Genomic DNA, 18,038 nt, shown 5'->3' on the forward strand with positions numbered 1-18,038 from the left:
AAGAACTATCAATATCTTACCCCCATTCCCCAACAAAAGTTGGATCTTAATGCCTAAATAGTATGTGGTTGTTTCAAATCCAAACCAAATATTTTCTCATCTGGAAACAGTTAGACTCTATAGCAGAGATTTTATTTTTAAATTAAGGCACTATAATACTTATAAGGACAATCTTTGCAAAATGGGTCATTACCCTTGTCCATTTATATTATTAAAAAATAATTACTGCAAACTAAGATGGCTGTCTGCAAATAGATACTTCTTCTTGAAATGCAAGCAAGTATTTGATGTGCCATAAAATGCAGTGGTTTAAAGTATACTTTATTTAACATTATAAAAAGGATATACATTTTAAAATTATCTTGAAAATATTCCGCTACACTGTAATATTATTCGTGGCATAAAAATAATTTCCTTTTACATTAGTAAGTTTTTTAAATGCTTCAAAGAAACAATGTAAGCTGTTCCAGGAAACAAAATGATATTCTGATCCACTTAACACAGGAACATATATGGTCAGAAAAAGACTAAGTCATGAGATCTAGTTCTACTCCCAGCTCTGACAGACTTTCTGGGTGACTCTGGACATGGCAACTTATGTCTCGGTTTCTCCATCTATATAACTGGGAGAATTATAGCTATCTACCTGAAAAGGAGACTTTGAACCTTAACCTTAACTTAATGCTTATTAAGTGCTTTGAAATCTTTGTACTTACAATCTGTCACTTTCTATCCAAAGTATCATCATTGGCCAATAATTTATACTTAGGTTTCTAATTTCATATGATTTTCCTTTGGGGTTGTTGATTGCTGAGCACTTTTGGAAATAAGGCCATTGTCACATTTCAGGGTTCAATCCAGGCCAGGGAGAGGTTGTGTCATCACTTGTAACCTGGGCCCCTCACAATGCTGTAGCTCCCAAACTGGGCTTCTCAGAAACAGCCTAAGCATGGTTGCCAATTTTCTGATTGCAGAAAACCAAACACCCTTGCCCTGCCCCCTGCATCACACTTTTTCAGAGGCATTGCCCCCGCTCACTCCATCCCCCCTCCCTTCGTCGCTTGCTCTCCCCAATCCTCATTCACTTTCAGCAGGCTGCGGCAAGGGGTTGGGGTGCAGGATCTGGGTGCAGGAGGAGGCTCAGGGCTGGGGCAGAGGGTTGGGGTGTAGGACAGTGTGTGGGTTGCAGGCTCTGGGAGGGAATTTGGGTGCAGGACGGGGCTCAGGGCAAGGAATTGAGATATGGGGTACAAGCTCCAGACAGTGCTTACCTCAGGCAGCTCCTGGAAGAGGCCGGCATGTCCCCCCTTCACTCCTAGGCAGAGGTGCAGCCAGGCAGTTCAGCATGCTGCCCCATCCACAGGTGCCACCCCCACAGTTCCCATTGGCCAATTGGAGCTATGAAGCCAGGACTTGGAGTGGGAGCAGTGTGTGGAGCCTCCCTGGCCGCCCTTACACCTAGGGGCTGCAGGGACATGCTGGCTGCTTCCAGGAGTCGCAGGGAGCCTGCCTTAGCCCCGCTACGCCGCTGACTGGACTTTTAACAGCCGGAGCCACCAGGGACCCTTTTCAATCAGGCATTCCAGTCAAAATCCAGACGCCTGGCAACTCTAAACCTAACAGCATGCAGCTCATGTGCTGAGTGTCTGTGTACAGCTACAGGCCTGGCCAAGCAGCAATAACATCAGCTGCCTATCAGCAACACTCCAGTCACATTCTGGCTTTCATCAGCCTTGGTTACTACTTGCAGGGTGACCCCAACACACTCTTAGTCCTGAATTTTCCCAAAAATGTGTGTTCTGCACTTTCCAGCCCTCTCCTGTTTAGATATTAGAGGTCCATTGCCTCTGTAAGGGGTCAATATGCAACAGTTTGCTACTTCAACTGTTCAGTTTAAACACAAAACTGGATTAGTTTTATTAAAAAAATAAAAAGTTTAACTACAAAGATTTTAAGTGAGTACAAATAAGGTATTAGAGTCAGAAATGGTTACAAGAGAAATAAAGATAAAATGTTTTTTTAGTAGTTAAACGTAACAAGCTAGACTTGGTTCAAGGTAAAATCTTTACCAGTTTCCCAGCAACATTATTGACCAAATTCTCAGGTCAGGTACTCCCCCAAAAGTCAAAGGGCTGGTTCCTTTGTCTTCTTAGATGAGAGAGAGATAGGTTGGGGTGTTTTTGCGCCTTGCTTTTAGAGTCCAGTCACCTTTTGAAATGCATTTTCCTGAGGATTACCCCTAAATAAAGTTCATTCCAGCTGTGAGGATGGAGACATGAAGTCTCATGGTGAAAAAATTTCCATGCTGTTTGCTAAAATTCAGATAGATCTGTTCTTACCCACCCTTCATTGCCAAACAATAGTCACTTGACAGGTGATTGGCAATCAAACTTTGACACCTGGCTCGAGGAGGCAGCTTATCCTGTGTCTTTGAGAAACTGGTTTACCCGCTCCCCAGACTTGCTGGTAAACACATGGTAATCAATTTAATCTTATATTCATAACTCCTAATACATGTTTCGTATATATATTACACAAGAATATTGACGATCTGTGTGTTATGAGATTTTAAATGATACCTCAACAACATGTATTTTGCACAACAATTATTATAATAATGTGTAGGGAGTGAATATTGGGGTGTTTTTGGTCAGAGCCACTTATTTAGTTAAGTGAATATAGACTTAAGGTTCCTAACTTTAGAAGACCTTTTAAAAATAACTTTAATCAATTATGCACTTGCAATATACATGACTTTCTATTTGAATATCTCAAAGCATTTTGCAAGAATTAACCAATTAAACTTCACAAATCCTGTGAGGTAAATTTTCAAAACCTCTGAAAAAAATCTAGTTAAGATTAATCAAACCAGGTTTTAAAAAAATCCAAAGACCCATTCAATCAAAATCAGTAAGAGTTCACATTTATATATAGCCTTTTACTCCACAATACCCCAAAGTGATTCACAAACTTTACAAATATATGATAGCCCCACTCTAATGGAGCCTTCGACAAGGCAGGAAAGGAAGGAACTAAATGACGGCGCACTGAAACAGGAAAGGGGAAATGTAGGCCAAAACCACCTGAGAAAAATCTATGCTCTTCAGAAAATTGCAATGGGATCTTTCACAGCAAAAGTAGTTTCAAATGGTTATTCACAGGTATCCTGGTTTTAATCCAACCATTTCTTAAATCAATGACGAGAATAATGGCCTGTTTACATCAGGCATCGAACAATGTTGGAAAAGTAACCCTAGACTTGTACACAATGTTTGGAAACTGTCAACACTAGACAGACAAACTACGTTAGAAATTGGCTTAACTGGATCAGTCTTTGAAAACTAAGTCTGAACTCTTTAAAAAAATGTTCAACATCTACATTAAGCTTTTTCTAACACCACCTACACTTTTAAAAGGAGATTTCAAAAAAAGGTAATCTGTAATAAGATCATTGAACTTTTAAAATCCATTGTTATTGATAAACATCTATATTTCCTTATATGAAAGTATGAGGAAGTGTGAAATGGTTGAAAATATTCTTTTATAACTGCCCAAGACACTTTAAAATAATTTAGAAACTAATTAACATTTAGAGAAAAATTCAGCATTGTAATAAAACTGATTCCAGGATTATGGTCCTTGATCTAATGACATTCTACAGCAGGCAGGCACATAGAAAGATCAAGACAAGTTTGAGAAGAAATTAAAAATTCCTTAGAAGATCAATCCTATTTCTTAAACAAACAAGATAGCTCTATACTACTTGATTTCACGATTTAAATCTTTCAGTTTTTAAAAACAATATAGTAGCAGCCTCACTTGAAAGTTAGACTTGTCATATGACTATGAAGTGCTATGTAGCCTATATCTTCCCTCCAATATTTGACAATTAAAATCATTATTGTTGACCATGAACTGATTTGACATTTTTTAATTCTCAAAACATTTGCAAAGGAAGAGTCCCTTTGGAGAGTGGGAAGGAAAGGACAGAGAAAATCATCCTTATTACCAATTAAATTTTACCCATCACTGATACACAGTTTTCATATTAGACTGCCACAGCATGTTAATACCAGTTATCCTGAGGGCATTCTGCACCAAAAAAAAAATAATTCTGTGCCAAAAAAATTAAAAATTCTGCACATCATATTTTAAAATTTTGCAAGTTTTATTTGTCAATAAATAAATGCAGAGGCTCCAGTGTAGGAGGGGGGAGCACAGGCCACTGGCTGTACGAAGGTGGGAAATCACCCTACTGCCTCCCCACCCCCAGGACATGGACTCAGGGGTGAGGCTGCAACCGACCCTGCCACAGCACAAGGGTTGGGCCTGCCCCAGAAACACCCTGGGGCCATGCCCCTCTGCACCAGGTGCAGGGCAGATAGGCTCAACCAGGCAGGATCCACATGTGGAGGGGCTCAGCATGGGGCGAGAGGATTCTGTGTGGGACAATCTGCATGCAAGCAGCTCAGTGGTGGGTCTAGGTGTGGAGATCTGGATGCACAGAGACTCGTTGAGGGGGAGGGGGCGGGGGCAGGGTTCCAGGTGCAGGGACAGTGGGGTGGGGTTTGGGTATCGAGGGCTTGGAGGGTTCTGGATGTAACAGGTGAGCCTTGGCAGGGATGTCTGGATATGGGAGGTCAGGATGCATGGGGGTTGCGTGGATGGAGGGAGCAGCTTCCCGTACAGTGACCCCCCCACACCCATAGGAGTGATAGGGGCAGGAAGCAGGGGAGGATGCTGAGCTTTCTGGTTTCTGGGGGTGGGTCTGACACCTAGCAGGGGAAGGGGAAGTCCTGTCCTCTTCTGCCTCCAGCCCAGTTGGGATTAGCAGCTGATCCCAGCTCAGGGTAGGAGCCACTGGCTGGGGTGTCCCTAGCCCCGCAGTGATTTACTTCTCTGCCGGCTGCTCTGGGTGCCTGAAGCATTGTACGTGCACTGCTAGGGTGCGTGACTGCTCTTTCAGCTTCCCTTTGCGCCCCTGTCAGAAAGTCATTTTTCTGTGGGGAAGCAAAGAAATCTGCAGGGGACATGAATTATGTGCAGGCGCAGTATTCCCCCAGGAGTAACCCAGTGTAAGAATAAGGCAGGGAGAAAATTAGATAGAGGATTTAAAAATCCATTACTAGTATTGCTTACATGCAATGCACTTTAATATTGCAAGTTACTATGGTACTAGTTCTTCTTACATAGAGTACATTTCTCAAGGATTATCAATATATATCTCCATATAATCTCTGTTAATCTAACATAGGTGGAACAAACATCTATAAAAGCGGAGGTTATTTTATCTCTTCAATATAATGTTATGCTGACAGTGTTACTCTTCATACCAACATAATACCCGTCAAAGAAAGTTTATAGCCATACATTAACAAGAGGAGAATCAAATTGTTGTTTAAACAGGATATTTATTACAAAAAATTTCCTCATTACTGTGTAGATCAACTGCCATTAGCTTTAATCTAACATTTGTTTTTCCGTTCTGCACTTCTACAGGATCCAGCTTAAAGGACTTACTGGGACAGCGGGCAAAATAAGTAGCATCAGCCAACCAGGAAATGATTTTAGCACAAAGGATGCAGACAATGACAAATGTATTTGCAAATGTTCACAAATGCTAACAGGAGGTAGGAATGGTTTTCTGTTTCTCAATCTTCCTATTTTTATTGGCAGTAAAACAGTCCATCAGGTAAATAGATGGTAATTTTGACGTATTAAATCCTGACTAGTGACAAAGTCCAAAACTCACAATTGGAAATGCTAGTTCAGTGAGTTCAAATTTTCTATTTTACCATTTCAGACAGCTCAGCTAAAGTAAAAATGAGAGGAGTTAAAATTGGGGGGAAATAGGCCATCATTCTCTCACAACATGTGCAACAACAAGGCCTGCTATTGTGAAACTGGTATGAACAGAAGACAGCAGAGTGCGCATCCTAATAGCATGGGAAAGTAGCCAAATGATCAAAATGCCCCCAAAACGTATCAGGAATCATCTTTTTAATCAACAAAATGGTTTCTAATTGTTTAATTAGGCACAAGAAATCTCTAGTGATCCTATGGGAGCTAAGAATTTTATAGGCTCTTTATAAGTATGACAATTAGAATGCAGTTGTCATGAAAGAATACATTTCTGTAATACAAAACATTACTTGTTTTCCATATTTAAATATAATTTGAAGTGAGAATACATTTACTCAAAGCATACCAAAATTATTATGTAGGTGGATAAATTCTGGATCAATTTTGTTCACACTTTTATTGACATTACATTTTAGATTGTTTCTGTATCTTAAAGCAGGTTTAACTTTCTCTATAATTCTGCAATCCAGTCATACTTTCTGTAATTTAAATGTTGCTTAAGAGCTACAGAGAGGCACACTCAATTTACAAAACAGTGATCTGCTTCCTGAGTGTATAGATTGCAAGTCTGAAGGCAGTTCATATTTATCCAAAGGGAGAACTGGATTATTGCCTTATAAAACACAGCATTCCTATTACCATAAATAATAAATAATTGGAGATATACCTATCTCCTAGAACTGGAAGGGACCTTTGAAAGGTCATTGAGTCCAGCCCCCTGCCTTCACTAGCAGGACCAAGTACTGATTTTTGCCCCAGATCCCTAAGTGGCCTCCTCAAGGATTGAACTCAGAATCCTGAGTTTAGCAGGCCAATGCTCAAACCACTGAGCTATCCCTCCCCGCATCAGTATAACAAAAGTGTAAAAATATTGCTTTTACTGATAAAAATAAAGTTTCCCTATTCCTTACTAACAACGCAGGACAACAAGTGAAATCTGAAGAAAAAGATGTGAAACTGAATAAGTTTAGCTCCTTTTTTGTCACCATTCCTTTATGCAGAGTTCAGCTAGCTGTTTCAGTACTGAGGGATTTAGAAATAGTGCACCTCTTTACAGACTTTAAGAACTGAAGCAAACTGAATTCACTGCAAGGGAAGCATTTTTCATTTAAGTAGAAATGTAGGACTTAAAAGTGGAAAATTATACAATCTTGAGAGAAGGCAGAAGGAAAAAGAAAGATACAATATCATGATTATCATCTTCAAGCCAAATTCTGCCCTTAGATCTATCACCATCAACCTCTGAAATATGTAGTAAGATAAGCTTTTGAGGAGCTGATTGAAGCTCCCTCCCTTAATTTACAACCACATCCCATAAAATGCTACAACTCCTACAGCTAAATTATGTAGTGCATATTCCTCAAGTATTTTACTCAGCTGTATACATTTCATCATGGTTAAAGTTAGCAAGGAGGAGAGATCTGGAGGCACACGAGTGAAAACTAGGTATTTTAATATTCCTATATTTTTTCTAGTTTCAGGATCAGCACACTGTAAGGTATTTGTGCATACAATTTTAAAAACTATCTACACTGATAATTTCATTATTTCAGATTTTTGTTTGTTTTCTGTTCTTATAGGCTGGTGGTTTGATGCATGTGGTCCCTCCAACTTGAATGGAATGTACTATCCACTGCGGCAGAACACCAACAAATTTAATGGTATTAAGTGGTATTACTGGAAAGGATCAGGGTACTCTCTCAAAGCCACAACTATGATGATCCGACCAGCAGATTTCTAAATGCCCTTTGCATTCTATGTGAATTGTGTATTGTATAGTCTTCAAAAACTACATTTGCCAAACATTTAAACTCACAGCTGCAGTTTGTCATTTTCCAGCCCAGAAAACATGCATTAGTATTCTGAAGGGATCAATTTGTTCCAATTCTTGAATTGTGATAGTCTTCATCAGTTCAAGCTCACATTACTCAACTAGACACAGCAAAGTCTAAAACATGAAATAATCTGTGTAACAATGATTTTGGCAGAAAGACTGAGTAAAAAAGACGTCCAAGAAACTGTCAGACAATTTAAGGACTTTGTTTTCTTGATCATTTATGTTGTGTGTGTTAGTAAATAACTGGAACTGTGAAAAATATCTAAAAACTTAGTTTTAGAAATGTGCCTTTGTGCTCATCACTGAACTTTAAACATTACATTAATATAAAATTCTCCTAACTTGCAATCTAAATCTAGAACTATTTTTCTATCCCATACCTTGTTTGTAGTTTATGTACATATATAATGCCTTGTAATTAGCTCATTGTCATAAATTAAAGGATACATTCCTTTGCAAAGACTTCTTTGCAAATAGCGTTTAGACTTATTTGGGGCTTTTCTTGTAGTTCACATCAATTTATTTAACAATCTTAGAAGAAATAGCATTTCCATTTAAGTGCTTTGCATTTATTCTTGGAAAATACTGTGTATAATTGATCACTATTTTATGTTTTTTTTAAAAATTATCAGATTTTGTACTTATTACAGTTGATATTTTAAAGTACAAACTCTCCTGCCAATTATAGTATGGTATCATGTGTTTCATTACATTTTCTATGAAGATTGCACTTTTCCCCCTTTCTAGTTGTTTAATGTATAACAACTGAGAATTAAGTATTACATAATGCTGTTGCCTCACTTAAACACCAGACAACTGCTGTTCTCCATGCAATTAAATATCACCTGGTTATGTTTAGACCTTCTGTGAAAAATAAGCTAACTTTAATAACTTTTTTAAAACCAATCTGCTCTTTTATGGAAAAAAGCTCATGTTTATTTCTTAAGATAAATTTTATTGCATTTTAGAAAGAGAAAGAAGAGAAACCTAAAAGTATCCTATGGTCAGACAGTTTTTCTGTGTGGGAAATAGCTGTATGAGACTCAGGCAATTCTGAGTATAGTGATAATCTAGGCCTCAATGTATATCTTCAAGTGAATAAATGGCTTAATGGGTGATTTTTCCCTATGTTTATTGTAACAATATGCTTAAAAAGTATGTATTATAGGTTATTGATAGAAATGCTAAAATTAAGGTTCAGAAGACACTTCTCTTCTAAACACTTTTCAATATTTTATAGAGGTCACACCAAAATATTCCTTCTGGGTTGAAATTTCTCATGCTTGGTATCAGTCCCAACATGACAATTTTAGAAATTTTTCATTGACCGCTATTGAACTTTGAGTTCCAAATGTGACACAAAAAAAGCATGTTTCCAGTAATGAAAATTTTCTAGATTTTTTTGAGGCTCAGATAACAAAACATGTTAAAGTCTTTTTATTTTTCTATATGCACATTGCATCAGTAATTGTGATTGATGTTGGGAAATGAGTTAAAAAGAAGAACCATATTGCTGTAAATCAACTGCTCTCAAAAAGTTACCCAGTTATATGCTTTCAGTGGCAAAAACAGACTGCTGTAGTAGTAGCAAGTAATGTATCAGAATTATTCAAGGAGAATGGAGGCAAAATATATATTATGAGACTTATAAAAATAATACTTCATTGTGATTTATATGAACCCCATGAATGAAAAGTTAATTGAGTTGTCTTAACAAGCATTTTACATAATAGGCAAAATATAATTAAGACCGTTATTTAAAAATGTAATATTACTTCTACCAAGCTTATAACATTAATCTTTTGACTTCGTATGTTTGAAGAAGACTTTGCAAATCACTTCCATAAAACAGCTGTCTTACAATGGTACATTTTTAATTCAATAGATCATCAAAATACTCATAATACTTTTATTTATATGAAGAAATACAAAAGATATCCTCAACATCTGAAAGATTTAGGTCATCACCCACAACAACAATCCATTCTTTAAAAGTGCTCACTAAGGAACACCTTAGTATCGGACAGCACAACAATGGACAGAGTATGAATGACTGGTCAGTCATTAAATAAAAACCTCAACTATAATCTTCAGTTTGTCTAAGGAAAGTACAGGGACAATACCAGATAATGAAAAGAATGCTGATTTAAGGTTTAATTATTTTTTCCTATTATGAATTGAGTTGCGTGAGACAGATCCGTAAAATATGAATTCTTGTTTCATAATATTGTTAAAAATTATCTGATGAGTTGCTCAAAATTTTTGGCACATCTAACAAGCAGACATTGCTGGTCTAGTCTGATTTTCCAAAACTCTCAATCTTTACCATGGCATTAACCTTGATCATTACCCCAGTCAAAGTTTTAAAATCATTATTCTGTAATTACCATCTCTAATTTTATTTGAAAATTCTGTAGTTTTTTAAAATCAAACTTTAATGTTCAGAATTCAATCAATCAATTTTAGATGCCTTTCTAACTAAATAAGATTGCATGGCTTATTTAAAGAGCAAACGCTATCTAAGAGAGACTATACAGGTGTCAGATAAGGCAATGTCAACCATTCAGTGGCTCGTACCACAGCCTGCAGTGACTGCAAGAAGAAACTACAAATTAGCAAGAGAGTGCCTTTTCCTGCCTCCTTCCCCAATAACCTTCAAAAGCATAAGCATTATATATTTCTCCATTCCTATCCCATCCTCCCTTCTTAAATGCTTCTTATGAGATATAATAAGAAAAGGAAGGGAACTCTTTTGAGCGCAACTACGGTAATTACAACAATTAAAACACCTTGAGATGGGAATGTTTGAAAAGAGGATAGATTCACTTATTCACAGATAAAGTACAACACAGACAAAAAACTCTCTGCACAACCCTAATGTGCCTCACCCTGCCTTTTCAATGTCCCCCAAGCCTTCCCTTTTCTACTGAAGGAATGAAGGTGATAAGCAGATATGAGACAGAAGTGAGGAAGTTAAGAAAAGGCAGAAATCACTCTCAAAGGGCTTTACAGAATGTTGTGCAAAACTACTGATAACATGCCAAGTTATTAATGAGAAAAAGGGTTTAAAAGAAACAGAAGACTCTACAGCCTTAAGCTAAAATCATCTGGCTTTCTCCTGCTTCTCTTTTCAACATACTCTATAAACAATGATTGGCACAACAGAAGCAGCACAACTACCTGGATAGAAAACAACAGGCTAGTTATTTGCTGCCCCACAAAACATCCCTCCAAAAGGACTCTTATGTTAAACAAATCTATAAATGCACCACTAGTTTCTTTTTACAGTCAGTCATTTTAGAATAACTCTTGTATTTTCTCGACACCAGGGTTGAGCAAACTTTTTGGCCTGAGGACCACATCGGGGAATAGAAATTGTATTGCAGGAGGGGGTGTGGGCTCTGGAGTGGGGCTGGGTTGAGGAATTTGGGGTGTAGGAGGGGTTTGGAGGGCAGAAGGGGGATCAGGGCTGGGGCAGGGATGTGGGAAGGGTTTCAGGTTCCGGCTAGGGGTGCGGGCTCTGGGGTGGGGCTGGGGATGAGTGGTTTGGGGTGCAGGAGAGTGCTCCGGGCTGTGATCGAGGGGTTTGGAGAGCAGGAGGGGGATCAGGGCTGGGGCAGGGGGTTGGGGCGTGGGGAGAGGCTCAGGGGTTCAGGCTCCGAGCAGCGCTTACCTCAAGCAGCTCCCAGAAGCAGTGGCATGTCCCTTCTCTGGCTCCTACCCAGAGGCGCGGCCAGGCAGCTCTGCACGCTGCCCCATCAGCAGGCACTGCCCCTGTAGCTCCCATTGGAGTGTTTCGAAGACGGAGCGGACCCATGCCGCAGCTTCTGAGAGCTGTGTGGAATGGCCCCCGAGCCTGTACCCCGGCCGGAGCAGGGCAAGCCCCAGATCCCACTCCCCAACAAGAGCACATGGGCCGGCTTAAAGCTGCTTGTGGGTCGTAGTTTTCCCACCTCTGCTCTACAATATAATAGCAAGTTATTAGAAACCTTTATCTTGGAAATATTCAGATAAAATGATTATGAATGTAAAAGGGATTTAAAAATCCCTAATTCAAAAACTATAACAAAATTGTAGTTCGGAAAGCAAAGTTCAATCACCAGTTAAATGTTCTCTCATCAAAACATGTGAAACACTATATGAAACAAGTAGCTGAAGAAAATATGTCTTACACAGCTAAAACAAATTGTAAACCCTTCTGTGATGTGATCAACCACGATCCTGCTTGTATCAAAGCCCAAAACGAATTTACTGCTTAATAACTTCAGACAACATGAAGTGGGGGTGTACCTGGAGATAGCCCAGTATATACAGGTAATAAAACTTTTTGCACAAATGCTCAAGTTGTTGCTGGGAAGCTAGCATTTAAGAAGAAGTGCTCTGTATTACTCACTTACTGGGTTGTGAAGCCCATAGCGACTTTAAGTTCCTGAAATCCATTCAGTGGAAAAAACAGTAATGTAAGCAGCATCTGGAACAGAAGTGTTAAAGCTGTGGCCTGTTGCCTTTTCCCACCTTATGATAGTCTTTAACTGAGACACGAGCACAGCAAGAAATAAGACATGATACTACAAAACTCAAGAACGTGCATATTTAAACATGAAACTTACGCCAGGTGTACACTACAGATTTACATTGGTATAACAGTATAACGTTGCTCAAGGATGTGAAAAATCCTCACTCCTGAGCGAGGCAGTTATAGCAACCTAACCGCCACTGTAGACAGTGCTATGTTGAGAGGAGAGTTTCTCCCGTCAACATAGCTACCGCCTCTCCCAGAGGTAGATTAACTACACTGACGAGAGAAGCTCTACCGTCAGCAAAGTAGTGTCTTCACTAAAGCTGCACCACTGCAGCTTTTTAAGTGTAGACCTGCCCTTATTTACTCAGAAGTTATTCAACAAATGAATCTCTTTCTAAATGTTTACATATTGTACGACAGGTTTTGCATACTGTTGAGGAAGGAGGATTGGACAAGAGTGGGGAGAAAGAGTGCGAGTGAGCAAGAGAGAGAATACGTGTATCTATTTCTAATAAAGACACTTATTCACGATAGCCCTTCACCATTAGTACCCCTAGTTCTGTAACTATTCATTTAACAGAGAAATGAATCTAAATTCATAAACAGAGGAACATTTAACTTACAGGAGCTGCAGGGAAATTGGCTGACAGTTCATATGGTTCCTCTGAAATCCAATGTCCACATTCCAAAGACCACAGTACCTAGAATAAGTTAAGTAATAAGTAGACACTTAAAATTCTATAGTACTTTTTAGAGGCAATAAAACAGCAGCCACTTTGAAAACAACTAAAATTAACACAAGTTAGAATAGTTGGTTACACTTTTTTTTTTAAAAACCCAAATCAAATGTTTTCCTGCAGATTAATAAGAAGTTTAAAAATAAGAATTTGTGGTTGCTTACTTGAAGTCTTTCCTTTCTTCAAAAGGAATAGGCCCACATATCCTCAGTGTGGATAATCACCTGTCTGTAGGTTTAGAATAAAAGCTGATTGGATGGCTGATAAGAGACTAGCCCCTATCTTCTGGAGACCCCCTCAGTTTTGAGATGCTTCCAAAGCTAGCCTCTCTGGATTGTGAAACAACAACAAAAATGAATCTCTCATCCTACATCAACACCTTGCCAAATTAATACTCAAAGAAAAAATTTACTACTGCAAAGAACTTTAAACAGATCTCCCTTTTTCAAGGAGGAACAGATCTGTGGGCCTATTCCTTCAAAAAGGGAAAATTTTCAGGTAAGCAACCAAAATTTCTCCCATTCTCTCTCTCAGGGCTAGGTCCACAAATTCTCTGCATGGGATTTTCTCAGCAGTGACAAAATTCCTAGGGAGGGAATAAAATAATGTCACTGAAAGAAAGGATTCCCTTACTCTAAGGAATCACCAGTGTGCAGAACCCACATGACAAAGGCTGAATTACCTGAAAACTGAATATCTATCTTGTAAAACAAGGTATATATGTATGCAGGGATGACCAAGCTGCAGTTTTACAGATTTCATTGTAACTGGCCTGTCCTTTCTCCACCCATGATGCCACCACCACTTGTACTGAGTGAACTCCGATGGCCAGTGGAGAATTGAATCCGTTTGCTCTATATGCCTCAGCAATGCATCAGCGTATCTACTCAAATTGATGATTTAGATGCCTTAGCACCTCTTTTTCTTGGCTGAAATAAGACCAGTAAGTCTGTTTTTCTTATGCTCAGTCCTTTTCACATAAAACTTTAAGGCTCATCTTACATTCAACAAATGCCATAGCTTCTCCTTTGGGTGAGAAGGATGTGGACAAAAAGCAGGCAATGAGATCCCTTGTGTTTGATGAAAAATCAAATTCACTTTGGAATAAAGGTGGGATCCATTCTCAAAGCCACCTTATCTTTGTAAAAGATGCAGCAGGATGGATAAAGCTCCCAACTCTAACAACTTTCTTGCTGAAGAAGTGATAGCAGTCAGAAGAGTCGTTTTGATAGTCAAGTAAAAAGGACACATGCATTATGGCACTGAGTACAACGTTTAAAGTCCAAGATGGAGACCTAGGCTATCTCGCCTGGACGGGGAACGTGGTGCCGTGAAGGCGATGAGCTCTCTCACTGCCTCAAAGGTCTCCAGTGTGAAGGGCAGCTCCAAAGCCTCTCTGCGACTCTCCCGGGGAGGGGAGTCCTGAGGAGCTGGACTCGACTGACCCCTTCCATCCCGGCCTCGGTGTGGATGAGTGCCCTCCGTCCGGCTTCTTCTTCTTGCGGGGCACGCAGGGACTGGGGAACAGTGCCATGCACAGCCATGCTTGGAGCCCTGTCGGTGCCGAGCGTCTGTATCCAAGTCCTTTCTTGGGGCTGAAGTTTCCTGTGTCAATGCCGGAGCACTGTGCACCAATGTTGAGGTGCTACGCATTGGTTTGTCTGAACTCAGCTCCGAGTGGGGGCAGAGGGCAGCCTCCATCAGAAGGATCTTCAACCATTGGTCTCTTTCTTTTTGAGTCCTAGGGCAAAATCGCCTACAGATTTTGCAATGGTCCTTCTGATGCGATTCCCCCAGGCACTTCAAGCAGGAAATGTGGGGGTTGCTCCTGGTCATAGGCTTGTTACAAGCTACACAGGGTTTAAACCCTGGGACTGAGTCATGCCCTGGCACTGGGGAAGAAGGGGTAGGGAAGCAGGGGGTACCCCCAGAACAATTCCCTACTGGAATCCAACTATATAATGACTAACTACAACTACTAACTGACTGATTAAACTATTTACAGAAAGACAGTCTGAAGACTACTAGGGAGAAGGCTTGCTGAAGCAAGAGCAAATGAGCATTCTGGCTAACCGTCACAGGCAGTAAGAAGGAACTGAAGTGGTGGCGGGACCGTATATATGATGCCATGGAGGCGAAACTCCAGAGGGCACCTGAGCAAACCCGACGGGTATTGCTAGAGGAAAAACCTTCTGGTTACTGTACACACAGCACACACCCACACACCTAATTGGAATCAACATGAGCAAGCACTCAAAGAAGAACTTTTAACTTACAGGAGCTGCAACCTGATATCAAAACCATCTTGTAAAAATTCCAGAACATGAGACACTTTGGTTACATGATGCTGAGTATAGATTCATAGAAACAGGACTAGAAGAGACCTTTCCTCAGCCTCATGGACCATACTCAGAGTAGTTATCAATGGTTTGCCGCCAGTGTTTGGATCATTTACTGAGTCACTCAAGCAGACCACCTCCTTGGTTGGGGGTTTGCCTAGAATCCCCTTCTGCCTGAGAAAAAGCCACTAGAACAATGAGAACTTTTGAGAACACTCAAAGGTGCAGATGACAGTCTAAAATACAGCATTTTGCACTGCAAAATGATCAGTCCCGTAAGCAAATTGCAGAAATCTCCTATGTTCCTAGTGAATACAGGCTTTCTTCATATTGATTAACAAAGTAATCCCCTGACAGATCGCCACTGATATGAACTTCATGAACATGATCCTTATGAACGAGTTCTGGTGTTTTAAGTCCAACACAGCTCTGTCCTCCTCAGATCTCTTGGGTACCAGAAGATAAGATTGAGTAGTGACCAGAGAACGTCTCCATCTCAGGAACGATACTGCATTGATTCACAAAAGATGAACTATGGCCTTTAGCATATTTTACCTCTTTTGCAGATTTGATGATAACAGTGAAAGAGAAAACGACAATTCACAATCTTTGAAAATTCTATGATGTACCATTGTTAAACCACATCCAGGACCCATCTGTCTGATGTGGAGCAAGGCCATTGGGTCCTTGAACTTTAATAGTCTCCCCCATAGGTGTTGTCAGTACTCTCCTGACCATAGTATGACATTGTTCCTAGAGTTGGAATTTCCTAACCAGAGTTAGGAAGGTTCTGTAAGGTCTTTGATTTATCTGAGGAACCTTTGTCTAATGGCTCCCCAAATAACCAAGCTCCTGAATATTTAAAAAACAAACTACTAATGTGATTTTGGCCTCTATATAGCCCTTCCACGCATGTAAACAGAGGTGCTGTCTACTCATCACACTGGAGACCATGCTTTGTGCTGAAAACCTCAAAGCATCTCTGGTTGCATCAGCAATGAATGCTGAAGCCATTGAGACTTTCTTTAACTCTGAACCTAACCATGACTGCTTAGCCTTTTGGCAATCTGGCTACCAAATTGTCAGTCCAGGCCAGTACTGCTTTTGCTTAACATGTTGCCACACCAGAAGCCCTCAGAGAGGAACATACAGCCTCAAAAATGTATGATACAGTTATATTTCCACTCTGTAGGCACTGGATTCTTTAAGGAAAAAGTCCCCTTCCATTTGGATAGCAGTCTCTTTGACTAATGATGAAACTGCCCCATCCAGTTTGGGAAAAGACACAAAATCTACTTTGCTATGGTGCATGTTGTAGAATTTTCTCTCACAGCTGGACAATGTCATAGATCAGAGGTAGGCAACCTATGGCATGCGTGCCGAAGGCAGCACGCAAGTTGATTTTCAGTGGCACTCTCAGTGCCCGGGTCCTGGCCACCGGTCCAGGGGGCTCTGCATTTTAATGTAATTTTAAATGAAGATTCTTAAACATTTTAAAAACCTTATTTACTTTACATACAACAACAGTTTAGTTATATATTATAGACCTATAGAAAAAGATCTTCTAAAAATGTTAAAATGTATTACTGGCATGCAAAACCTTAAATTAGACTGAATAAATGAAGACTCAGCACACCACTTCTGAAAGGTTGCCGACCCCTGTCATAGACTTTTGCCAAGGTTTCCCATTCAGCCTTAATTACTCTTTCCAAAAAGACATGAAGGGGAAATATATGGTTCCGTTTAACCTGTTGGAAAATACAAAAAAAAAAAGTAATTTCTGTACCAACCCTCTATTCTTCCTCCTTAGAATTTTTTCTAGTAAGCTCATCCAATAGAATACTTAAGTATCGAATCAACCTTTTTCAAATCATTCAGCTGGAAAAAGATCCTATTGATTCTCTTCATCCTGTGATTTAGATTCTGAGATTGAGAGTTCACCTTTCTCCTGTGAAAAACGTCCTGACTTTCTTCTTGACTTCTTTTTTCTTCCCTTTGATTTAAATTTAACAGATTTCCTAACTTTTTTTTTGTCTTTGTTGATACCCATGAAGATAAGGATGAAAATGAATTAAATGATGAAGAACCAGACAACAAATTCTACTCCTTTTATTATGAATTTTCTTTCCGAGTATGAAAACCCTATGTGAAGAGCCTTTAGCTCTGGCATCCTCTGGGGATAAGTCCGAGGAACTGCTGTCAAATGGAGGACCGGCCAGTTTTCTAAGTTTCTGAGGTAATTTCTTGAACCTTGTTTGCCCTTTTTAAAAATTTTACTCCTTAAGGGAGGTGGGGATTGGGAACCTGGGTCAGATGAAGAGTCCTGCAAATCTCTTCTGCTAATAGGTACCTCTTTATCTTTGTCCTTTAGAGAGAGGATAGAATGCCTGTGATGGGACGCTGTACCTGCTGCCTGGGGCTCACAAGATGGTAAAGGAGCTTTTTGTGCTAAATCCAGAAGCTCCCTAGCCCAAGAGGTATTTTTTTCCTGAGGGGGGGAATCCCTTCTCCCCTCTGCGCAGAACTCCATGGGGAAAGAGATTGAATTGCTTGACAAGGGAAGGAAGGGGTGGGGAGTAATGAGACCTGCACTGCAGGAAGATGCACACCCAAAATCGTCTCACCTACTGCTCCTTGCTCTGCTTGTGATGGATTCAGCTGGTCTCACTTATGGTTTCCCCATGCAGGGCTGTTGCCTTTTCATGCAACCGTCTCCTGCGGCTGAAGGGCTCTCTTAATTT

At 39.9% G+C, this 18,038-nt stretch overlaps 2 protein-coding genes across 19 annotated transcripts in view; one reads left to right on the forward strand and one right to left on the reverse strand.

The window, feature by feature from the left end:
- The window catches only part of ANGPT2 (angiopoietin 2), an 81,059-nt gene extending 72,348 nt beyond the window's left edge, over positions 1-8,711 (forward strand). For all 3 annotated transcript variants that reach the window (XM_039531756.1, XM_039531754.1, XM_039531755.1), the window contains 2 exons: positions 5,500-5,630; positions 7,443-8,711. In XM_039531756.1, the coding sequence (XP_039387690.1) occupies positions 5,500-5,630; positions 7,443-7,603 (292 nt within the window). In that variant the 3' untranslated portion in view covers positions 7,604-8,711. The remainder of the gene's footprint in view (positions 1-5,499; positions 5,631-7,442) is intronic.
- MCPH1 (microcephalin 1) overlaps positions 1-18,038 on the reverse strand; it is a 220,104-nt gene that overhangs the window by 123,170 nt on the left and 78,896 nt on the right. For 6 of the 16 annotated variants that reach the window (XM_039531752.1, XM_039531738.1, XM_039531746.1 and 3 more), the window contains one exon: positions 12,845-12,922. The exons of 3 other annotated variants lie outside the window; for them this stretch is intronic. In XM_039531752.1, coding sequence (XP_039387686.1) covers positions 12,845-12,922 — 78 coding nt within the window. Of the gene's footprint in view, positions 1-12,092; positions 12,171-12,844; positions 12,923-18,038 lie in introns of all 16 variants that reach the window. 7 more of the 16 variants (XR_005596592.1, XM_039531740.1, XM_039531748.1 and 4 more) reach the window with 2 other exon arrangements.

Source organism: Mauremys reevesii, linkage group 3 (assembly GCF_016161935.1).
Source record: "Mauremys reevesii isolate NIE-2019 linkage group 3, ASM1616193v1, whole genome shotgun sequence".
Lineage (NCBI taxonomy): Eukaryota > Metazoa > Chordata > Testudines > Geoemydidae > Mauremys > Mauremys reevesii.